This window comes from Pagrus pagrus (genome assembly GCF_965226575.1).
Source record: "Pagrus pagrus genome assembly, chromosome: 6".
In the NCBI taxonomy this organism is placed as follows: Eukaryota; Metazoa; Chordata; class Actinopteri; order Spariformes; family Sparidae; genus Pagrus; species Pagrus pagrus.
This window is the reverse complement of record NC_140190.1, coordinates 25,460,868-25,486,662: the sequence shown is the minus strand read 5'-3', so window position 1 is coordinate 25,486,662 and position 25,795 is coordinate 25,460,868. Positions and strand designations below refer to the sequence as shown.

Below are 25,795 nucleotides of genomic sequence, written 5' to 3'. Positions count from 1 at the left end.
TGGGCTTTTTTTTGTGCATGTCACTGTCTAACTGGTCAATGTATCTTTCCACAGGTTTATGTACTGGTCAGACTGGGGAGATCAGGCTAAAATTGAGAAGTCTGGTTTGAATGGAGTAGACCGACAAGTTCTGGTGTCGGAGCACATCGAGTGGCCCAATGGAATTACTCTGGGTAAGTTGGTAGTAAGGACAGAACACATGGACCTTTGAACAGGCAAGAGTTTTTTAAACAAAATTGTAGTGTTTTTAATGTTTTGGAAAAAAATGGTTTGAGTAAGTTCAACACAAAGTAAGAGACATTAAGAGAGATGCAGGGAGGGAAAGAAACAAAGAGAGACAGACAGCGAGAACTGAGAGAAGAAAACAGTCTAGGGGTGCTGCAACCCCTGAGTAGCTCTTATTGTTATAGCTCAGTTTGTGTCTGGCTCTCATCAATCAAGCCGGTGAACACGGGGCCTCCGAATTAATAAGCCAGACTCTGTGTCGTCGATACCTCCCGTCATCCCATTCAACTCCCTCCACGGCAATAGCCAATTTTTCTCTGCTGCCCTTGCCTGAGGGGAAAGAGACGCACACAGTCGCCACACTCTGTGGAATTGAGGTGTCACTACATCTGTATGAAAACAAATTATTTTTTAAAGTAAGGAGAATGAGAGACTTGGCCAGACTTGCAGTATACTGCCTTGGAAGAAGGGCTGAGTTATTTTCCCTTGGTCATTGATTTCATACAGAGCAGCGAACAGAGCAGGTGATTGTCTGAGTCAGGAGAGGTGAGGTCTTTCTGCTCTTTTTTGACATTATTATGTTGAATCAGTTCTTTTTTAAGTTTCCTCAGCTGACTTGCCTATTACATACTGTAGCATGTGATCATTTTTTGGACTTCCTTATCATATTAAAAGGGAAATCACATTGCCATTATTGTGCAACTCTGGTGGGTAAATTACTGGAATCTAAAAGTTTCAGCTCAGTCCAGTGTATTGCGTCAGTCTGCGGACACGGACTGCAATGGCTGCCAGGTAATCCTTGTGGGGAAGCACTAAAAGTACTTGTTTTTGCCACTGACATGCTTAGATTGTTATTCTAAGTGTCTGACAGCATTACTGAAAGGATCCCGACAGAGACGGACCTTTTTGTTGAAGAATAAGATCCTTTTTTTCTTTCTTTTTTTTAACCAGAAATAGCAGCTATGTATCTCTCACAAAATCCAGATTACATATAATATAATTTTATCATCGTAGAACATACTTCATTCGAACTCAACAGAAACTGTAAAACTCACCAAAACCATCTTGCTTCGGCTCACTTTTCCAACAAAAGCCAACTCTGGTTTAGTTGAAATAAATGCAAAATTAAATTCCTTACTGGTGAACATTTCATTTTTTGGTTTTTGGTTTTTCAAGAATGTCCAATCTTGTATAGTTTGATTTAAAATGTACAAAGCTGAGGGTTTTTTTATTCTCCAGTATTGTTTTCTACTCTACCTGTACTTTCTGCTTTTCAGACATCACAGTATTACAGACACTTGACCTTTTCCAACAAATTCTATAAATAAACACTTCCAGGTAAAGGTCGGTATTTATCTCTGTGTCATCCTTGTTTTCGCCTCTTTTGCCCCTGACCAATGGCTACTTTTCAAAGCTAGTCTGTACAGAGAGGCGTGACCATACAGTGCTGGTTTTAAAACAGGCTCACCCACCAGGAAAATGAGAGAAATGTTCTTAAGTCCTCAAAGAATATGTTACCTTTTCCCTTTATTTTTACCTTAGGCACTTTTCCAATGTGAATGTGATTAATGTCCAGATTACAGTGGGTCCTAACCCTAACCCTTTTAACACACTGATATCTCTTTAGGCTTTTACTATGCTAAGTTCGCAGACTACATTGAGTCTATGTTAATCTACTTGTTAACTACATACTTGAAATGTATGTAGCAAATTATTTGAGAGGAAAGATGTATTAAACTTTCCTGCAAGTCTTTATTCATGCACAACTGGTAAAAGCAAAGTCATACTTGAATCACTGTGTCCCTCACTGTCAAATTTGATAGAATCTGAACATTTTCAAATCAACCACAGCATGACTTTGTCTGCTGAATCCTAAAGTAAACAGTATCGGAGACCATTAAATGGTGATAGAATTGTAAAACGGCGACGTGTTCCTTTAAAGAAAGTCCAGCAAGACTAATCAATTTGCTCAAGGTCACATATATTTTCCTCAGCAAAGAAGTCAAGCGGCAATATTACAATCACATCTGTGTTTTCTCAGCGCAGGGCCTCAGCCGTCATGTCAAAGAAGATTGATGTTGTAGCTACTGGGCCATTACATTCATATACCTCTCACCCTAGGCCTTTTCTCTTGGAATGACCTCTCTCTTTCCATTTGTCTGCTTTTCCCTCCTTCGTTTTCCTTTCCTCCTTGGTTTTGTTCTCTCTCTCTTCCTCCTCCATCTTCTCAGACTTGTCTAACAGACGTCTCTACTGGGTGGACTCCAAGTTGCACCTGCTGTCCAGTGTGGATCTGAATGGAGACAACCGTAAAGTGCTGCTGTCCTCCCATCACCACCTGGCACACCCCTTCGCCCTCACTGTGTTTGAGGTACAGCAGCATTGATGTTATCAGTCCAACCAAATGTGTTAGAGAGCTTTAAATCTCTTAGTGTAGTGATAATTTGCTCATTAAAGAAGTAGAACTTGATCAACTTGTATTATACTACTTTAGTATTTCCCCTTTTTCAGAGCACACCAGATAGTTTGTTCCTTCAATGTAGCTTTTCTGTTGCCTTTAGTTAATTTGTTGTAGTTAGGGCTTTCTTAAGCAGCCAAATATCCAGTTTGGGGTATTAAATGTTGCCACCAGCAGTTAAGCAAAATCTACCATTGTAGCCCTTGAAATATTGAAGGGCACCACTAAGGTTTTAGCCTCATGAAAATATATTCGAACCCCTTCTTGTGTCTTAATCCAAGAAAATATCAGGCTCATAGAAGTACAACATACATATAACAACAACTAATTTGTGGTGATGTTAAAATCAATTTCAACCCAGCTTGCTTGAACAGCATCAATGAAGCTGAGCACACTAATGAGAAGAAAACAATGTGGAACAACTGGATGATTACCTTAAAATGCAGCATAAATATGTATTTATTTTCATTTTCCCACTTGGAAAATGGGACTTGGCATGAAACACCTGCAAACACTTGCCAGGGTTTGTAGGAGGTGTCTACCTGAAAGGCAAACATCCTTATTTGACCTCCAAAAGTAGACACACACAGAAAAATAGGTCTGTTCTCACTTATCTCGCCTTGTGGGTGACACTCTCATATCTTGTCTGTTGATTCCCATCTTGGCAGTGTATTTTTCGATTTTCAGTGAGCCAAATTTTTAGAGTTTCTAGCTGTTATGGTGTTATTTATAACTACAGTTCATCACATTTGGTTCATAGCTGTAAATACAGCAAAATGAATGCAAGTATGCTCTTTATGAATACTACAGTTCATTTAAAGATACCTTTGGTGTTTCTTGTTACTGTAATTGTACTGGTATTTTCTAGGAATTGGTACCATTCATTTGAACCAGTACCTAGAATACCTGGGCACCTATTTGCAGTACTCTGTAATATCAAAACAGAACCAAAACAGTGAAACAACAAAATATCCAATTAGCTAATTATTTACCTGAAGATGTTGACAAAGATGTTGATGCCTCTCTTAACCTTTCAGCTTCCATGGGCTGTTTAACATTTTTTGGTACTGGCTACAGGCATGCTAAGGTTAGCTGCAGCTGCTACGAGGGCTCAGCTCACCATTTCCCTTACTCGCTGTGTCCAGAACAAGCCGCAAGAGTGAGGTGGTCTGGCTTTCTCTCTTTCTCTCTATACTCTGATTTAGCCCGAATCGGTACTTGGTATTAACGTCGTCCTCTTAAAGGTCAGAGCTGGTACATATCTGTAGCAAGTAGTACAGTACTCGAGTGGCTGGTAAAAGAAATGTAAGAGCATAAGAAGTTGAGGAATGGTAAGAAGTCAATGGAGGAACTCTGTCAGACGCAGTGATTGATTGAGAAATGTTTTAAAAGTATAGTTGCAAGATAAACCCACTGAAGGCATTATCTTTTCAAGGTCTGACGAGTGTGGAGTCACAGTAGAGTACAGCAATCGATGAAACTAATTTGAGTGTATTTGTTAAGGCAGGAGTGAGTCAGTCTGTTAGAGCCCATCAAGTATAGATGATGTGGAAGGTGGAAAAGAGAACCAGAGGAAAGCAAAGTGAGGATGTGAGGGAGAGAGAGGAAAGAGAGGTGAAATGTGAACAGTAGGAAGCGCTTTCTCCATTCCTCTCGTTGCTGCACACTGTGATGATGAGAAGCAAAGGGAAGCAGGGACATCCATCATGTCCAGCTGAGTGTGCCTGCATGTGTGTTCGGATATGTGCGTGTAAAAAAAAAAAAAAAGAGGAAGAAAACCAGCATTTCAGGCACTGAAAGTTCATCCCTGGAGATTAATGGCCCTCAGTTCTTCTGGTCTTTGTTCTGTTGGTTATGATACAGAACAAATTAAAAATCCTTTGGCAGTGCAGCAGATTGCCCAGTTCCCAACAGACTGATAATGGGAAGTTTGTTTCTTCTGAGTTGCATGGTTTGAGTTGTGAAATGAACTATTTTGGTCCATTTATTTGTTTACGTCTTATCTGGGAAATGAGCCTAAATGGTGTATTTTTGCCTGGATTTGCTTCAACTGCTTATAGGCCCAGTTTAGCTCAGTTCAGTAACTTGCCATTCTTCACAGTACATAATAGTGCAGCATGTATTCACATATAGATGTTGATAAAAAGAGTAATTGTTGGTAATGGATGGCTGTGATAACAACGCCATAATCGCTGCAGCCATTAAGATGCAATGCATTTAGGGAGAAATGTGTTATTCTTGATGAGGTTTGGTTGAATGCTACAAAAAGCTAAATGTGATTCAGTGGTTGCTTCCAGAATTGGACTAGAGCTTTTGTTTAGAGCAAACTGAGGTCTTCAGGCACAGTAAAGCTGCTGCAGGGGCAGAATCTGACGAGAGCTGCGATGATTAATATAATAGATGACGATCGAAAAGTAATCTGCCACATTTTGACTATCAGTTAGTATTTTCAAGCAAAGATGCCCTCTCAAATGTGAGAATTTCTTTAGCTTTTTTTGTAATATATGATAGTGAACTGAATATCTTTGTGTTCTGGACTTCCAAGCTACATTAAAACATAACCTTTGCCTATAACAGGCACTTTTTATAATATTTTATAGATCAGTTGATTGTCAAAAAAATGCGGATTAATTGATAGTTGCAAAAACATTATTTGTTGCGGCCCTAAATCTGACTGTCAGTATTAACACGAAAACTTAGATATACCATTAATATGCACTTTAAAGTTATGTGGGAACAACACAAAAATAACATGTACAAGGTCAGGTAAAGCTTTGCAACAGTTGTAGACAATTATTGTGAATGGGGACTGTTGTGGAGGCTGTGTCGCCCCAAATCAATTATTTTAAGCATTAAATCCCCACTCATAAGCATTACTTTTCAATACAAACATAACCATACAATAGTTCCTACGAGAGATATGGGGCTTCACAAATGTGTTTTGAAGTGTGTATTATGGCCTGTACAGCCTCTCATATTCCTAAACTATACACAGTGAATGTTGCAGTCATTCCACTCAAGCATATCATCTGCAAACTTCATATCCATACTGATGTAGTTTTACTAATGCACTGCAGAGGAAAGACACAGGGTTTCTATGTCAAAGTCTGAACACGCCACCACCAAACACACACATAAAAAGACATACACATACAAACCTTTCCAGTCAGTGTCAACCCCCTGCCTAGACACCAAGCCCTGAGGAAATGTAGATCGCAGAGGCTTGCAGAGAGTAGTGTTTTCTCTTTCTCTGGCTTTAGTATCATTGCCTTACTCTTTATCCCCGCTTTGTTTGACTAGAGGGGATAGAGGAGGAGATGAGACGAGTTTGGGAAGACGAAGTAGAGAGGGGGATGGGGATTGAGAGAGAAAGACAATATAACACAGTCAGGAAGAAAGAAAATAATGGTGTCCTTTTGCCATGAACTCAGCGCTGTTGGAGGATTTAATCATGGTGCAACAGTCCTACACACCCACACAGGTATATTTTCATGTATTTGATGAGCCCTCTGCTCAGTGTGAAGGTGGGGATAGAGCTGTCCTGGGAATTACATGAGCTTACTTAACTACAGTTGTCCCAAAGTGACATTCGCTTGTCCACTAAAAATAGGTGGGGCAGGATGCTTGCTGATATAGTGACTATTCACAGGGCTTGTTGGTGAACTGTTGTGGTCTCTGACAGAGGAGGTTAGAAGAAAAGTGAAGGGTGCAACACAGCTAATAAGCTCCAGTAGCTTCCTCTATTTTGGACTCTCTGGGTCTCTGTCCCCTTAAAGGTCAACACTGTCATGACAGGTTGCTATTGGTCAACAGCATACATTTGTTCACCAAAGTTCACTAAAACTAATTTGTCCTCCTTGAGCTGACCCTCTGATCTGCTTCCTTTGGAATACATTGGTATCACCCGAAATATTGCCATTTTCATTCTGAGCCTTTGAAGTGTGGTCATATTTGCCTCAGTCCACCAAAATTGCCTATTGCTCAGCACCAAATGTCAAAGAACAATGTCAAAAGTTACCAAACCTGCCCCGAACCGTGACATAGCTTCCAGTTTTTGGTTTCCATGCTCTAATTAGAGGCAACACAGACTGCACCTTTAAATGAATGACAGCAGAAGTGAGTATTGACACTGTAGAATGTGTGACCACAGGTTTAACAGAACAGTGATGAAAATGTCAGTCAGGCCCTATCTGTCCACACCCACAGTCCAGATAAGAGTTCTAATCAGCTGAAATAACTGGAAACACCTGCGTGGGTGTAACAGGATTTAATACTCTTCTGCAGCTTAGTGGAGATTAACACAAAATGTCTCCTAACGTCATTTGATTCCTACACAGATTTATCACCAAGCCTACATTATTTTTTCATAACCGGGGCTGATACAACAAAGAATACAAATCAAACCCAAAAAAATCAAAGGCTTCAAAAGTTGAGTGGGTTGGCTTTGTTTGAGATTTCATTTGTAATATTCTGGCGTGACATCAGAGTATGCAGGAGGCACCGAGAGCTCGTCGGGCAGATGTGTCAATCAAAAGGGCCCAGCATTTGTCAGAAGGTTCTTCTGGGACAAAATCTTGACAAAATCATCAAGGTCTGTTCTTCCTTTGCCCTTAAAAAGACCTCATATCCATTTAGATGTAGTCTCATCACCTTGACAACAGCAGACAGACACAGCCCTGACTGAAGTGATGCAATGCCATGTGTTCAGGGGAACTTGTGCATGTGCCTAGCCTTCAACACATTGAACATTCACCTTGATTCCACAACAAAGAGCATTGACCTGCTCAGGTCCGCATTGCTGTTTGAATCATTCAAGGTGACGGATGCAGAGACTGACAGAAGAGAAATTGAAAGTGAAAAACAGAGGCAGAGATTGACAGGGATGGAGAAAGACATCCACAGAGATAGAAAGGCAAAGGGAGAGATGGAATGATAGGTTTGAGTAATGTTTTATCACCGTGGCTGATATTTGTCTTTCATTGTTTCAGCACTACTGTCATACGAGTAAAGGTTATCTGATTCTGAGTGAGGCTGAGATGGAGCGATAGAGAGCTCAGTGAAAGATGGAAAAGGAGACGGTGAGAGAAAAGGTTAAGTCCGCTGATATACCGGGACAAAAGGAGAGCTTGGATTATAGCTATAACTGAACCACACCGGACATACACAAATACACAGACCAGACAAATCTGTGGTTGGATCCCTATAGGTCTTTGCCCTTTAAAAGAGACTGCACTGTAAACACAACCCAAGCCTCTTGGGGGAAAAAATGCTTATAGGAGCAATCGTTACTATTTCATCTCTCTGTCTCACACTCACCTCCTAAAATGTCTTTTTTGTCTTTTTTTAACCTTCTTATGATCCTGTGTTTTTCTTAATTGGTGTGTGTCAGTGTAGATAGAGCATTCAGTGGTTGCCATGGATACCAAGTGCCGTAACCATTTGTGCAGCGTGTCCTGTTATCCTGTAGTATCACAAAAGAAGATTGTGAGGAGGTGTTAGAGAGGGAAAGAGAAATCGAGAATGAAGCGTAAGTGAAAGATAATCTCACAAGTCAAGGTTGGCAGAAGTTATGCCTTTATTTCCAAGAAAACAGGAGCAATTAGTTTTTTTATACTATACACAATGGACTTTTACAATAGGGATAACCATTAAGATGGAGGTATATCTACCAGGCATGTAGTCACAATGGATGTCATGTTTTCTAGTGTTGTTGCAATTTCTGCCCTTTTATTGTATCAGCAGCAACTTGTCCTTGTACCTACTACATACAGTATCAATCGATCAAACTTTATTCATATAGTACATTTTGAACACATAAAAATGCATGTCTAAATGCTTTACAAGTGATTGAAAAAAAACATGGGATATTTTAGAAACGAAAACAGATATAGAGAATATTGCACACCAAGACAGCAATTGAATATAGGTAAAATGATAATAGATAAAGAATAAACGGAAAAACAAACAATACAAATAACAATTCAAATAAAGTATGTCCTCCAAAAGGACCCATATTAGTGTTTTCTGATATCACTCCAATGGTTCCTGTATTGTTGATTATGCACTGCTTCTTGCTCACCAATAGACTGATATTCATTGTAAATGGGACTTAGTGTTGCTGCCAGCACTTTCTGAGCTACAGAAATTTTAAAAAGTGCCAGTCCTGTGGGCACCAACAAAAGAGGTTAAGCTCGATTCAACTTAACCGAACACAATAAAGCTGGTTAGTTATTTAGCATGCAGAAGCAGGAGCACAGAGTTGTTTACTACCCAATTTCACAAGAGGAGTGGGGATCACTGTTGCCATAGTTGCCACACAGGCACCTTCTGATGACACTGAACCAAAAGGCATGTTTCCCATACACATTGAAAAAGGACTGGTTATAAAATGAATACATTCTTCAGAGTGACACAAATCCCCTGCATTTAGTTATTTTACCATCAGAATTTAATCCATTTGGTCCAATGCCATTTGGATAGTCTAAGAGAGCCGAATAATACAATTATTTTATCCCATTCATGTTTGTGGGGAGCCAACAAGAAGTCAGTCTGCTCTGCCAGCAGAAGTCTTAGACGTGCATGCGCTCAACAAGCTCAGCTGCAGAGGTCAAATCAAGTCCATTTTATTTATATAGCCCGAAATCACCAATATGCCTCAGGGGGTTTTACAATCCACATAGCATCCTCAATCCGACAATCTCTAGTTCGTTGAAATATTTCAGCATGAATTCATTGATTGTCAGAATTGAGTTTTGGTGGCTCAAAGTGTCAGAGGAGAATGGTAAAATAGAAACGCTCCCCATTGCCCCAATATAACTTATTCAGTCCTTTTAAACGTACTTCACTCAATAAAATGTTTGCCTTCAAAACTGTCATTTTTCATATGCCTTTGATTAAAAATGTAATTAAAGTTACCCCAGGCACAAAACAACTCCTTTAAATGTGTCTCTTCTGTCAAATTATAAATCCACAATCCTAAACATAATTCAAACCTGTCACTGAGTCGAGATTTGGACTTCTACTTTGACCATAATAACCTGAGGCAACTATATGAACATCCCAGGGAAGTATTTTCACCTACTGTAGGCAGTAATTGGATTCCCTCGTTACAATCAAAACCAGTTCATCATCAAAGCACATGAGAGTTTAATCATACAGGCACTGTTAGGATGAGCTTATATCTCTGCAATTAACTGTAGATGTTTGCAAATCTTTGACGCTCTTCTGTTTGCAACCTTTCACCACCAACAAACTTGCAATACAGGGCTCCCAAGTGGACTTTCCTTGAACAGTTGCTGTTTACCATATTTACAATTGAAAAGCCATTCATTATAAAGAAATAAATTGCATTTGTAAACTCGCAATGTTTTATGTCGCATGGTATATGGTAGAATATTGGAGTTGGCAGCACAAATGACAATTACAACAAATAAATGGTTGGACATGGGGAAACAAACTTTCATTCATTGTGATGCAAATAAAAAAAGTATTTAGTTCAGCTACATTCTGAACAATTTTTGATGGACAATGTCAAGCTGCTTGATAAAACTAAATAACTTTCTTGGTTGAAACTTATGGGCAATATTGTTTAAAATGAGCACCCTGCTCAGAGCTTGCTTCAGAAGATGTTCTTCTCTTTGAGACCCCAATCCAAGTCTGCTGGTAACAAAATCACTTCCTAATTTCTTCAAACCTGCTGAGCTATCTAATCTGCCAGGAAAGACCCATCACAGCTTGAATATTGCAAAATAATTGCTACTTTGCAGATATAAATATAAGTTTAAGACCCATTACCATAGACACATTTTATGCCAGTCTGTCATGACAGCCAGTGACTGGCATGTATACTGCCATATAAGGTGTTAAATTGTCAGTCAGATATTACATCTGTCGTGTTTTCCTGAAAACTGAATCATATATTCTTTCAAGATTATGAATTAAAGGTGCAATACATAAGAATTGTCTACCTCTCAAATTCATACTCCAAACAAACAAATAGTGGACAACTGAAGCTGCAGTTAGCTCAGTTAGCCTTGCAACTATCTGTCCAGACAGAGGACAGGGGGCTAGCTGGTTACATGCTAGCTTCAGTCGACACTTCTACAACACAATACATAGAAGTTTGTCATAATGTCAAAACTCGTATTTCGTCACATTCTGTTGCTGATTTTAATTCATTTTTGAATGTTTTAAACTAAAATTCTTACACATTGCACCTTTAACTATATTGAAGGGCTCTAAAGATGGAATGTATTTTTTCTTAATCTCATTCTATCCAGGATCGCGTATATTGGACGGACTTAGAGGAAGAAGCGATTTACAGTGCCAACCGACTGACAGGACATGATGTTGCGAAGGTGGCAGAGCACCTCAACAACCCCCTGGACTTGGTGGTGTTTCATGAACAAAGGCAGCCCAAGGGTAAGACATGCAGGAAAAGTGCTATTTTGTTTCTAGGGCAGTTCAAAACAAAGACAAAGCAGCCACAGCAAACTGATTACATGAGGCGCTACAGGTGATGGGGCTTGCATAGCAAATCGGGCATCATGGGCTCTCATCATGGTTGCTCCATGTACCGGTTATGTTTAATGACTACTCGATCCAAGAGTGCAAACCCTAAAAAAATAGACTATAACCAAAACACAACAACACTCCCTGGTAACAGAGTCTTGAATAATTGATGTATAAGCCAAAGGATCCACTCATTAAAACTGTCTGAAACAATAACAAATAACCTGATTAGACTCTGTGATTAGATTGATGTGTGTGCATGTCAAATGATGTGCTGTGATATGGATGCTTTCCCAGGTGTGCGAAGAAACACCTGTGTGTGTGCGCACTAGTTAGCATTTCTGTGTGTTTATTCGTCGGTGTGTATTAAGAAATTTCTAGGTGTGATTCTGAGTTTTCATGCGTTGTTTTCTCCCCTCACTCAGAGCAGTCTTGTCTGAGTGCCAGTAGGGAGCTAATTGTATTCTCTCATTAATAAATCAAGAGTTCTGCTCAAAGAGATATCACAGAATTAATGATGTTTTTTCCAAAATGGCAACAACAGAAAGACATAAAACAACCAGGAATAGCGAGGCTAAATGAAAATAAACTGAATGGGTTCCGTATGCCCTGTGAAGATACAAGTAGTACTGATAAAACTTGACCTTGATTGAAGCCATCTCTCATTGTTCCACTGTTCTTGTTCTCTTGCTTTTTGTATTTTCCTGTCAGCAAACACTTTAATCCAAATAAAAACCAGAATGGAAGATCATTGCATAGTGGTTGCCACAATACACAATATGGAGAAATGGCTCCAAAATGTTTTTTACTTTTTCCCCCACACACTTTCTCAAAAGAGCATTTTCCTCTCCTACTTTTTTTTCTTGTGCTGTTTTTTATTTATCCATTAATTTTTTTCCTCATTCAGCTGTGCTTTGATGACTAAGTTTCGTGTTTTAGTTATTTTTCTAGACCTAAGGGAGGCAGTGCAGAGAGCTATTGCAACTTCAAAATACCATAATTTTGCAAAACTTTATCTGTATCCTGTCTTCTACTTTGCTTTCCTCTAATGTCTTTCCTTATATCCTTCCTTCTTTGCTTATTTTATTTATTTTCCTGTACTCCTCTCCTGTTCAAAACTTCTGCTCCTGTCTTTTCCCAGCATCGAATTTAAATGTGTTGTTGTTGTTTGGTTTTGCAAAAGTATTTTGAGGGCCCAATTGTAGAAACACACAGGAGGCATGCAGGATAAGGAACAAATGGCAAGCTTTATTTTACAAAAAAGCAGAATAATCCAAAAAAACATATAATCCAAAAAACCACAAATTGTAAAATGCCAAAAAAGTACCAACCAAAAGCAAACTTCAAATCAGCAAAAACACAAAACCAGCTGGACACTGGAAGACTCAGGAACAGGTTCAGGTGAAACACAGGTGATTGACACAGGAGGATTGCACAGGGAGAACTGACAAAGACAGCATGGAGCACACAGGCTTAAATACAAACAAAACTAACAAGGGGGTGAGGTGCAGGTGGAGTGAGGCAGAGAAACACAGGTGAGGGAAATAAATTGAATAAACACTAGAAACAGGAAGGGGAAGACAGAACACTGGAAAAGGGCAAAAGACAACACAAAACCAGAAAAGACATAAAAATACACACACATATTGAAAACAAAATGACATGACTATGACATGGCGTCACATTTCAAGACACTTTCTTTTACCCAAAGAGCTTCATTTCTACTTAATATGGAAAGCAGGTATAGGAGATATTGGAGCTTTGAAGAATTTCATTTAGACAGCTGTTCATATTACATACTTGTTATGCTGAGATACTGTACGCCGAGCACAAATATATTCCCAGCCTATTAAAATCTTGCTGTGCGTATTGAGTGCTATTGCTGCTTCCCCTGACGGCTGATGATTCTTCTGATGTGCTGCTCTCTAGAACTACGCACAAGTCAGAATCGACCGCGACCTGACCTAATTCTTACGCTTCCCCCACATGAGAAGAGTAGCAATATTTTTCCATGAGTCTACGTCTTGAGTTAGAAAACTGCATGTAAATTTTTCATTTGAGTGCGCATTTTTAAGAAAGAGAATCTAGACACCCCTGCTGCAACCTAAGCATCAGCTCATTGGACCAGAAAAAGGCACTGCAATAAATATAAACCCCTAAGTAAGACTTTACTGTTGTTTTGCAGAATGATGCACAGTAAGGGTAATATACAGTAAGTCGTATAAGAATTTTGGCTGATTAGATGATGTCTACTACAGCTTTGATCCTGGGCTAAATTTGTTCAAGAATATAATAATAATAATAATAATATTGCTGACTGAAATAATTTCAGACTACAACAAATACTTAAAAAAGTCTGTCCTAAGGTTTCTGAGTCTGAGAAAGTGGGGAAAAACATAAAAAATGTTCCCAGAAATAACTTTTTTTACAAAGCTTGTGTTCGTCAAACCCCCGACACTGTAACTTGGGCAGTCTGCCTATCATGTACATTTACACTGTTCTATGTGATCTCCTTTTGTTAACTCATGTAATATTTTTTCACCACCAGTCATTGAGCCTCCACTGAGATAGTTTGGAGCTCCCCCTGGGAAATCCTCTGATTGAAGTATAATATACAAAAACAGAGTGAAGAAAAGTAATTGTTAAGCAATTTCATACGTGGAGATGTTACAATAAATCACATATTTGTGTTTTGTGCTCTGACTGTAGCCACTTTTGTACTTAGATTCTCACCATCAGCTTGAATTCAGTGACTTTGATGCTTTTGGCCTGCTGACCGAGACCCAAATCTGGGAGTCTTCAATTCTTAATAGCCTTTTCCTCTTAACTATTCTGGTCTACAGTACATGTAAACCTCTGTGCTCGTCAACCCTGGTAACGACATGGAATTTCAATTTACAGAACATTTTAAAATAGCACCAAATGTTTATAAATGATATTGAAAGTTTATGAATTGTGTTTTTTAATACTTCATTTCCAATGGAGATAAAACTCCAAAGTACATAAAGCAAAAGAATAATTTATTTTATGTGATTTATTTGTAAGGGAAAATGTACAAACCCATATTTCCCTAAGCTCTTTTTAATCCTCTTTTTATTTCTGCTTTGTCCCTCAAGCCCCCGATACCTGTAACATGGGCAGTCTGCCTAACGGTGGCTGTGAATACCTCTGTCTGAAGGCCCCGCAGATCACAGACCACTCGCCCAAGTATACCTGTGCCTGTCCTGATGGCATGGAGCTGGGACCAGACATGAGGCGCTGTGCTATAGGTAAGTCTTTCACACTCTGAGTCCAGGAGCACACTTAATTAAAGGGATTGTGCTGAGGAATGTCACATGAAGTCTGGTTTCAACTTCTCATCTCTGCTGAAAGAAGTCTGCCCCATAATTAAGTATTTATAAATAGCTTTAAATAAATGTTCCATCCTAAACTATTTAGTTCATTTGTGGTTTCCAGTTTTATACATTGATGGCTGTGGGAAATATTTCTCATGCCATTATAGGCATGAGGAAATACCAAAAGGCTATTTTTCAGGCGCATATGATAAATTGAATCTTGACCCGTCATGTCAAATTTGATTTAGGTTCTTCTCTCACCATATCCAGACCAAGACCAACTCATTTCTTAAAAGGTTTCAGTGCCAGAGTTGAGACTTCTTATACTGGGTTTTATACTTTCCACATGTGCCTTCCACCCAGAAATTAAATATCTGAGTTGATCCACTGAATCTTTTTAAAGGTCCCATATTGTATTATAAGTGAGATTTCACATTTCCCGAGGTTTGCCATTGAGACACAGTCACCGCCCTCAGCCATGCCCCCAGCACAGCCATGGTTGTGAATACACAAGCAGATGTGGAAACACGGTGGGCGGTGCCTGCTCAGGCTTATTAGGAGTGACCAATCAGAGCATACAGGGCTTTTCAAAAGAGCGGCCCTTAAAGAGGTACCAATACAGAGCATTCACAAAGAGGGTGAATAGAGGTGCTGCAGCAATGAACAGTAAGAGAAAAATAATGTCTTTCTGAACATTAAGGCAGATAAACATTTTCTATTAGACACCAAAAATAAAAGTAGGAACGTAAAATAATATTACATAATATGAAACTGTTAAAGCTTTCAGTGAAATACACACAGTGGAAGTGAAATATATTAAATACAAAAACAAATATGAATGCACAAACTATATTCTTGCTTGAGGGAAAATTTTCTTCTCTTATACTCAATAAAGCTTTTAAAATCATACCGATTCATATTTGTCTCAAATCATAACAAAATAGCCTGAAGAGTATTGCACCTTTAAGCCAAAACCAGTATTCACCACTATCCTTCAACAATGCAATATGTTCAAATCTTCTTGTCATAAATATGATTGATTCAAAGGCCGGCTCCCTCAGAGAATTCAATGCCTCTGCTTACTGTAGCACTATCTTGGGAAGTGGGTCAGTGATTCTCCCAGTTTACCCGTGTTCGCAGCACACCTCCATCATTTCACTGACCTTACTTCACCGCTCAGCCGGTCCCCAGCCTCTACAGTCATCCATTAGTTAAGTTGTTATCCTTAATGAACCCGCTCGATTTTGCACTTATGTGTTTGCACAGGTGAAAAGAAAGGAGCTGACACAAAGAAAAGGGAGCAAGAGAGATGATGATGTATGTAGGCTACAATTCAGAGAATCCTTCTGAGAAAGGACAGGCGAGGGAACATGACCACTGAGCGTGAACGGAGACATTGCACTCACATTTTTTGGATTTGAATGCAGTACAAGTATTTCTGCTGAGCACTTATCAAGGTTTGATAAAATGAGCCCCTTACATTCTGCCCCTCTTGCTCTCTGCTTTATGTCTTGGTCGATTTAGTAGAAAAGCCTTATCAGTTTACAGCAACCATAAAATATTGAAGAAATATATAAGAAATCCTGAATCAAACCACTTTTTTATACTGTGGTTGTCTGATAACACAAACAGAAAGGTATGTCACTGGTGACCTGATGGATACACAAGAAAGTGATCACACAGAGTTGGAGGTGATTAAAAGGATGCCAGTTAGCTTGAACTAGACATCCTGCATACTGTACAATATATCTGTTGCACTGTCTCTACCTATGTTACAGTTTATCTTTACTTTCCCTGTTAAATAAACAATTGGCAGAATCTTTCAGAAAAATCTGAAGTGCTATTGATATGATTATTTTCCTGTGTCACTTCTGCAGTTCGACCCAGAACGACCACAACAGCTGCTCCATCAACCACCACAACCACCACAACAACCAGTACAACTAGCACTACAGCTGTTACCACCACCACAACACCCCCTACCACCACGACCACAAGGCCCACTACCACCTCTGCTGCTACGACAGTCAGGCCCACGACCAGACGCCTGACAACGCCGGCAGCTCCTCAGACTCCCAGGAGAACCTCTACGGAGCAGCCTCGCACCCCTGCTGCTACAAGTACAGAGACGACCAGTTTCAGCAGCACAAGCAAGACGTCCACACACACACCCCTACTGGGCCCAGTGGCCCCCAACAGCATTCAAAGAGAGAGCAATGGCAACCTCTCCCACAGGGGTAAGGATCAGAATGGTTTGTGCATAGGAATGTGAGTTTGTGTGAAGTGGGTGTATGCGTACTGCCTGTGTGTTTTTCTGAGTGTAATGCTCCGCTGCCATCACTACTGCTACCACCTGCCATTAAAGCAGCAGGAAGCTGAAAACCACCACTTAGATCAGTTAGTTTCCCTCCTCTCCCTGGCTTCTCTTCCCCCTCGTCTCTGTGTTTGACCATCTGTGTACGTCCTCTTTTCCTCTCTGCTTCTCTCTCTCTCTCACACACACACACTCTGCAGTGTACATCTCAGTCTGCTCGTTGTCGGTCCCTTATGAGCAGCGTGTAACAGAGCTGTCAGAGCTAACAAACGACAGTCCCCTCCATTCTCACCTGCCACCTCTCATCACTCATCCTCACTCTCTGACAGCTTCTCTCACTCTCTTTGTCTTTCCCTCTCCTCATCACTTTCACTTTGCCGCTGTAAAACTGGCAGCATTCTTCATTCTTGTAGCAATCAAGCTTTACTGGCGCACAAGAAAAATACCGCTTTACAGTTTGTTGCCCAGACAAACAATGACAGCAGAATATAACGTCAGTGACAATGGTTTACAGAGCCATGCTAAGACTTAAATTGTATTTGGAAGTGGAGAAAAATCCTTGATAGCACCGTGAAGCAAAATTGATAAACCACTGTGCTTTGCACCACATGCTACGGTGTGGGTTTCGCTGCAGAAATCAGTGTTTTCAGCTTTCTTTGTGGCCTTAGCTACATAGAGACATGAAGATGAGATAGTGGTAACTGTCAAACTGCCAAGGCAGCTATTTTTCCTAAGTAATTTGTTCCTGCAGGGAGAACAAAGATAACACAAATCCTCCAAATAAGTTGCTTAAAAAGACTGGCTTTTTTTGTAGCTCCAATACCTTTATAACACCGTTTCAGACCAAAGAGACGAACAGTAAAATGTCAAAAAATCAGCAGCTGGTTCACGCAGTTACTCACACACTTCAGTAGAACTTAATTTCTGATGCTTGAATGACAACCTACTGCTTGATTATATGATGGCACAGAATAATGGTACATTACAGACAACTCAGAACTCAAGAATGTTCAACCTTCATAAAAAGCAAATCCATCTACCCTGACTTAATGAAGAAGTAGTTGTCTGACATCTCACAACAAACGCAGCATCCATGGAAGTGCACATAGTGTAAATAGTAAACCATCAACTAAAAGGCAACATGAAGTATACAGTATATACCTATATTTAATTGCAATAATATATACAATCTTATAGTAATACCTGTAATGTAAATTGAATTAAATATATTTCCATTGTTATTAGGTAGCTGGTTACAGTTAACAATCTCTGAAAGTCATCTTCTCTGCACAAAAGTTATTTAGGAAGCTGTTAAAAAATGCCAGTAAAAATGAGAGAACATTAGGAACAAACGTTTACTTTATTTTACATTTACTCATTTTTGTTAATAAGAAATGGGAAGAAGCGCCTGTGTGTTTTTTTGTTTTACCATGAGCACCAAATTGAGGATGCTTGCTCTCATACTTTGTATTGAAGATGAGCTTAATAATGGAGATATCCCCACTGTCACGGCTCCACCTATCAGCCACAGAGCAGGGAGGGATGCATGACACGATCAGAGGAGACACAAATACAGTGAATATCATTGCCTCTGCCAATAAAAAGAAAATGAGCTCACCAGCGCCTTTCTGAAAAGTTGAGTGATTCAACTTGAAGCCGCACAAAAAAGGCGGAGTGATCTGAAAAAGAGACCCTGGATGCAGGGCTTTTTCTCATTCTGCTACAGAAGCTTTCTCCTCATTGGGAACATTTGAAAAAAGACGCTGGCTCTCAGAAACCTTAATAAGGGATTCATCTTTTTACAGTTTGTCTCGATTGCTTAGACATTTTACAGTAACTGGGGCTTTTAGCTAAATATCCAAAACTATGACACAATCCACCAAAAGACAGACATGTTTCCCACAACTATAAACACTTTTCCCCTGTTTTCACACATGATTCAGATTTGTTGAACTGTTGTTGGAAAACTAATTTCACTTCATTTATCTTTGTCTGCACCATGTGCTCAGTTAGACAGCACAGGCATTCAATATCATTCACTGAAGTCATCACAATTGCAACTCAGTTAACACACAATTCCCCATGTGGAAACACTAAGAGTCAAAATTATGAACGCAACATTCTGAACCTCAGGATAGTCAGGTAAAACGGTCATGGGTCAGTTCAGGTGTGTAGGAACAATGTATCCACAAACACCTGAGGGTAGAGAAGACTAGTTCACTAACAGTCCACGATTCTGCAACATCTTTCCACCAGCGTGTTCTCCCTTCTTTAACACCGTAGACGAGTGTTTTTTTTGGGGGGGGGGTTTTGGGAACGGCGGTGGAAGATGACCATTTTCAAGAAATATTTCTCAGCAGTCTTGACTGCTAACTGTAATTCAAACTAAGGGTAGGAGTTCCTGTGGCAGAGGCCTAATACATGTGGACGAATTATGAAATATGCAAAGTGGGCTGCGAACATTATTTCTATAAAATGACCTAATGCGTTGTTTTTTTCTGCTCTTTTTCATTTATATATGCAAGGAGGCTGCACTGTTGAGAGTTCAGTTGGTCTGTCACAGTCAGTGATGTTTTTTCTTTGAGCTCGGTGTCATTTACCTGGAACACTTTGAGGTCTGAGGTTAAAAATTTGTACTGGGAAAGTTGAAAGTCTGACTGACTGGAACCCAGCATAAGTAGCAGGGGGTATAAAAATTGGTTGGCAAGTGAGAAAGATTGCAAGCTGTTGTACTGTGTTTGAAGTCAGACTTTTACAGTGTTGCATTTACATCAGACATTTATCTTCACTCAGAAACCAGGAAAACAAGGACTGAGTACGTTGAAAGGAAGGGTGATGAAAGTGGGTGTGGTAGTTAGAGGAAAACAAAGAATGAGAGACATGGTGAAGACAGGTGAATGAGAAAAGAGCAAAGAGTAAAACTAAGCATCGTTAAGTGAAAAGGCACAGTGAGACAATAAAGAGGCCATGGAGGAAAAGGAATGAACAGAGCACAAAAGGAACATGACAGCCCAGCACTTGAACAGGGAGGATGGGAGTTAGAAAACGACACACTGTTGGGAAGGAAAACAGCATTTACACGGATAAGATGGGATGGAAAAGAAGCAGGAGAGAAAGTGATTTTCTGGGAATTAAAGAGGATGGCTGCCATAGCGAGTCTCACCACTTTGGGGGCCTGGGTTTTTTAAGTTACTAAGAAGCAAGAACATGTTTCTTCTAGTCTCTGAAGTTGTCAGCCTCCTCACCACAACACAAGTGCTCCAGATGAGAGGTGGAGCAGACACGGATGAGAAAATGGGGCATGAACAAGACGCGTCTCCAAACCCACGGGCCATGTGTTATAATTTTCAACTCAGTGCACACTGTCAAGTTTGCCGGCATCAGCTGTTAAGCATGTGCACCGCTGTGGCTGGCATGGTGGAGCGAAGAAGTACCAGGAGTTTCAGGAATAAAAGATAAACCACAGCTGGTGCACAAAGCTCTCACACATTTTATCCATCACTCTTGACGCTAGTAATTATTTATCTGCAACATTGGACTGGAAAATGCTGCACTGCTGTCCAAAGGAATAGGTTCAAAAACTTAAAACACTTGGTCAGGTCACCAGGTCAGGTGCTCGTATGAACATTTTTACAGGTTTTGCTTGCTGTAATCATTCCTCCAGTTCACTGTGGCCCAAAGGAGATCCCTTTCTAATGTCCTGTTAATGTAACTGATGGGAGAAAACATCCACTGTCCTCATTCTGAGCAAAAATGCAGTCCAAATGTTGTCTGAAGATAATGAGGCTTCAGCAGCCTGAGTCAGACAAGTAAGAATGTCTTTCTTTGTGTTACTATCACTACACTGCAGCTCTGCACGAAAACAGTCTGTTAAACAAAAACAAAAAAAGGGAATTCTGGTGGGGAGTCTGAGAGTTTGGAAGTAGACACTTCATTTGAGTAAGTCAGACTGTTGATGCCTCAGATGAACATTGGAATATATGTTTGCCAGGACTGAAGAGGACTGAGCGATATTGCCTTAAAAAAACATTGCAATATTCTGAGATATTGTTTCCGATTACATTACATTACATCACTTTTGACATTTGAATGTATCCTTTAATTGTGGCCACTCTAACTGTAAGGACATTCTGCTTTTAAATTGATGGCTATTGATAATTGAGCGTGAACAGGAATTTTGCAAGCCATTCACAACCATACACATCTCCCATTAAGGTGTGGCTGACACTATATTCAGTTAATAGTTCTATATGTTGGCTTTAATGTTCTCTATGTACCGTAGGTAACCTACACATTAGGATAGGGTTATAATTTAAGAAGTTTAATATAGACATATATAAATAGATTTAGATCGAGACGTTTTCATAGAGGCAGACAGCAAATTCTTTTTGAACTTAAAATCCCTCCAGCAATAGTAGCCTTAATGAAATTGAGACCTTGTTCTTTCTTCTTCTTCTTTCTCACTCTCTCACTCTTTGCCTTCACTTTCCAGGACTGCCTCTTTCATAACTGCTGCTCTAATAAGATTCTATTAATCCGCCTTTTAGAGTCTTAGGACCCATTGAACATCAGTCATACTTTCAGAAAAGCCAAATTCACTTCTGCTGAATCAGGACTAAGACGCTTCACTGCTCAGTGTGAAGTCATACCGCCTGCTGTGCCTCTTTATGTTAAAGTGCTTTTGTCCGTGGGTCTGTGTGCATTTGTCAAAAGGCAGTCCGTCCTCTATATGATTGCATTTATGAGAGAGAATATGTCTTAATTGTATGTCCCATCAGTCACCTCCCATCTGTGCCTTTTCCGTGCATACAACTACACAGAGTCTCTTTGTAGGGCGAGCCAATGAGTATGCAGGGCCAGCGCTGTGATCTTTTCTGTTAATCTTCCTCACTAGACTTCATTATAGCCATCTGATCACACTTTGGCTAATGGCTAGCCTGCTGCTAATAGGAGGGTTGGGAGCAGGATTAATGTCAAGCTCCACATCAACCTGTTGCAGTGAGAGTTTAAGGACACAGACAAAGCATGTCAAGAGCAAATGCAGGTAACATTTTACAATGAGGTCCTTTTAATAAGCTTTAGTTAATAGGTAATTATGCCCTCATAAGTCCATATAAGATGCTATTAACATTATTAAGACTATGTAAGTGTTAATAAGAGTGTCATTTTAAGAAAGTTCATTGATGGTTTATAAAACATTTATAAGCATTTATAAGTAACTTGTTAACAGTTTGTGGATGCTTAGGAATGAAAGTAAAAGCCTTGAGATAAAAACACTTATAAGAAAGTCATCAGGCTTCAGTTAGTGTTCATAAAGCAGAAATAGACAACCACTTAGCATTTACTTGTATTACTTTTGGTTCCACTGTCGCAAAGACAACATTAGTAAAACACCTGGTTGTATTAATAAGATGGCAGGTTTTGTTACTTACTGATCTAGTACAAAGAATGGCTGGTTTTAACCATCTCGATCCCTGTTAGTGAGTGGGACACATGTCAGACACAACATCGGACTTCAATTGAGTGAATGCCCGTCTGTTTTACCCCATTTTTCAATCATGTAGGCCAATATAAGCATCTTATAAGGACGACCTATTACCTAACACTTAATATTATAATAAGGATCTCATTTTAAAGCGTTACCGAATGACTCACGAGTATCCAGCCATCTTCAAACATCCACTGAAAGACGTATTGCATCCTGAAACAAAATTTGCCTTTGAATCATATTAGTAAAAATACTGATGTATTACTATCTTGAATTGCATTTGTCTCCTGTTGTATTAAAACGCATCTCATTGCATTTATATGGCATCCCCTGTTCATCTACATGTCATTTACACACAGGAGCAGTCCAAAGTGAAATCAGATGGATTCTCTTCCCGTATATAATGCAAAGTTGTTCCAGCACCATGCTTCAAACTTGTGTTTCTCTCTAGCAAGGCCTTTGGGGAGGGTGTCTGGGAACAGAAAATGTTGCTTATTTTTCTTTCCCTTTTTTTTCCCCCCTCTCGCTGTTTATCTCAGCTGCGAGTGATCACTACCTCATTGGTAACAACATCACAGTAGCTGTTCTGGGGATAGTCATACCTATCGGTGAGTACTCTTGACTTTCTTGCTGTGTTGCCTTTGCTTTCTGCCTGCCTGCTTCTCCCTCCTGGCTTCTCGGTCTCTGCATGTTGTGTATGGTTGTGGTGTTTTATGTGTGTGTGTGTACATGCATGTGTGAGTGACTGGGTTTAGCGTGTTTGTACTCCCACTTGACTCATTAAAATAAGTGTATTTTGGACGATTTGTGTCTTTTGAACATCCAAGTCCGATGTCTTCCTCTGCAGTGATGCGTGAGCACACAATAATAGTTTCGTCATTGAGAAAATGTACTGAGCTGTGGTATTATCCAACAATAGTCTGCTGGCCTACGGCTATGAAAAAGCCATTATGGGCCAGTAAGCTTGTCAGTCAGCGATGGCCAGGCCTTTGCAATGTGCACATTATGTCATTATTAATGAGATTTGAGCAAATGGGAAATTCTGTTCATGCTTTGCCATCACATTTGACCAGCTGTTATAACATTAAGCTCATGTTCCCACTCTGATCATACAGCATTGCTCACTCTGATATCAATCCAGCGCTCTGACCTATTTCTCTGACCCAGTGCACTAAGAGTGGGTTACACAGTTGATAGAATCAGCTCTTCAATAGGAGGAAATATTATGTGACTGAAAAGGAGCTTAATGAGATAAAATGTTATTTCCCATGTCAAAACTTCAACAGCTCGAAGCCAAAAACATAATTTCCCAGGTCAAATAGCATATTGTCTGTACAGGGTAAAACAGTATTAGGTCCCCAGACAACCATAGAACTAATGTGAGGCAGGCATACAAAGATAATTCAAGTTATTACAATCAAACCAACTGCTAAAGTCAATCTATTCTATTAGCTTCCATTAAACGAATATCAAATTTTATGGAAATATTTAATACTTTCATGCATATCCTAACTGAGAAATCAGCTGAATGTGCAAATGACCTTATAGTGGTGGCATATGTCTCTAATTAAGATCCCTTTCATCCCTAATATTGAATACTTTGATAAATTATGGGAGCTCTAAAACATCGTAATGCCATTTTTTTCTCTTTTCATTCTCAGCGATTGAGATATCAGCTCATTAAAACAACCCCCGAGACTGTTAACCCTTTCTGCTCCATCCCTCATTCTGTCCTTCTGCCATTCACTGCTGCCATAAATCCCCCCATTCTGCGTTTTTTGGCAGCTTTGAAACATTAATTATTGTCGGTGGTCCACAAGGGCCGGATTTCTGCACCCCAGTTCTCCGTTCACATCCGCTAATGCACCACGCCCACCCACGGCTCCACGAGGGGAAACAGCGCAGCAATGATTATCAGTGTTTAGCCAAAGTCAGTCTGTTATGCCGCTCTCTAATTGGAGTGAGATTTTCTAAATGAGACAAAAGCTGATGTTTTTTTTAAACCAGTGAGCATTTAGAGAAGAACAAAGGAGGATCTGGGGTTTCCAGCCCAGTCACACAGGGATCTCAAGTGCCTTTTCAACAAAAGAGTAATTAGATGGGGCTTCCAGAAAGGACTCACATCTATGTACGTGGGCGTACACACACAAAAACACTTGCACGCTTGTTTTATCTCTCCTCATTGACACACCTCTGGTCTGGCTGCTGGTCTCTACACACACATAGACTCAGACATTCACTATACAGACACAGGTCCTAAAGGGCAGCTACGCAGTCATACTGATATGGTAATGAGAGGAGAGAGACGGAGCTTATCTCAAATCCTCCAATCCCCTTTTCTCTCTCTCTTCCTCCCTCTTCTTCGTCTTCCCCTGTCCATTCTCCTCTCATAACCCCATCCAAAACACCAGAGTCAGGCAGTCTGCAGATAGTGAGCAAAATTATAAATCATAGCCTAAATGTAGCCCAAGAATATTACAATGATGCACGTTAAGCAACCCTGCTGGACTTGTATAAAAGAACTTAAAAAATACACGTTATCACTGCTGTCAGGACCTGGATGTTACAAGATTTAACAGAAAAGTGTCTGTGGTGCATGTATCTGTTTGAGTGTGTGCGTGTGTGTTATGGATGTGGAGTTTATCGTGTGTGTAGGATGAAGCATGCAGGCATTCATCATTGCAAATTGTGCATGTGAAATCATGTTTGTGTGATTTTGATCATTTCGTAGATTGAGACTAAGGTGGAATGTAAATAGAATGTAAATATACAGAATGAAGGCTCATTATTTTCAGTTCATACCAATCTTCTCTGAAAAAAAACTCCTTTTTATTCAATAGCAGATGAATATACAGGGTTTCCCACAGGAAATTGTGTAGCTGCGGTTGTTTTGCCAAATCAATCCTGACTAGGCTTATGATCTGTTTTGGTTGTCAGATCAGTGGCTGTCAAAGTGGGGTCCAGGGACCTCCTTAGGTCCTTGAGTTGGATCCAGGGGGTCCCTGGCCAAAAGGAGAATAATTTATCTTCACTATGATTCCATCCATACTTAACATAATGACAGAATGTGTAATTTTTGGTCATGGATTTCATAAACTTGTAATTTGTAAACTGTAATTAAGCATCTAAATGCAAAATTCTAATCAGATGGGGGACCCTGGGACAAAATGTAGCATACCTTGATGGGTAAAAAGGTTTTAAAACGATTGCTTGGATGAATGCATAAACTATACCCACATCTATTTAATCTGACATTTCCTGTGTTTTAATATGAGCAGAGGTGGTCATTTTTTTCTGGTGAGGTAAAAATGCTGTGGGAAATCCTGGCATAAACTGATTATCACCAGGATTTTATGTCCTCATATATCTAAAAATATGATGCTTTTCTCTGCAAGAAAAGACTGCACTTAAGACATTTCTTTTATAAAGTGAAAAGAACCAGAAAAAGCTTGTTTAAGTGCCTG

At 39.8% G+C, this 25,795-nt stretch overlaps 1 protein-coding gene across 3 annotated transcripts in view; it reads left to right on the top strand.

The window, feature by feature from the left end:
- Positions 1-25,795, top strand: part of lrp8 (low density lipoprotein receptor-related protein 8, apolipoprotein e receptor) — a 182,391-nt gene that overhangs the window by 148,396 nt on the left and 8,200 nt on the right. For all 3 annotated transcript variants that reach the window (XM_084354996.1, XM_084354997.1, XM_084354995.1), the window contains exons 12-17: positions 55-173; positions 2,457-2,596; positions 10,963-11,104; positions 14,311-14,463; positions 16,407-16,766; positions 22,871-22,939. In XM_084354996.1, the coding sequence (XP_084211122.1) occupies positions 55-173; positions 2,457-2,596; positions 10,963-11,104; positions 14,311-14,463; positions 16,407-16,766; positions 22,871-22,939 (983 nt within the window). The remainder of the gene's footprint in view (positions 1-54; positions 174-2,456; positions 2,597-10,962; positions 11,105-14,310; positions 14,464-16,406; positions 16,767-22,870; positions 22,940-25,795) is intronic.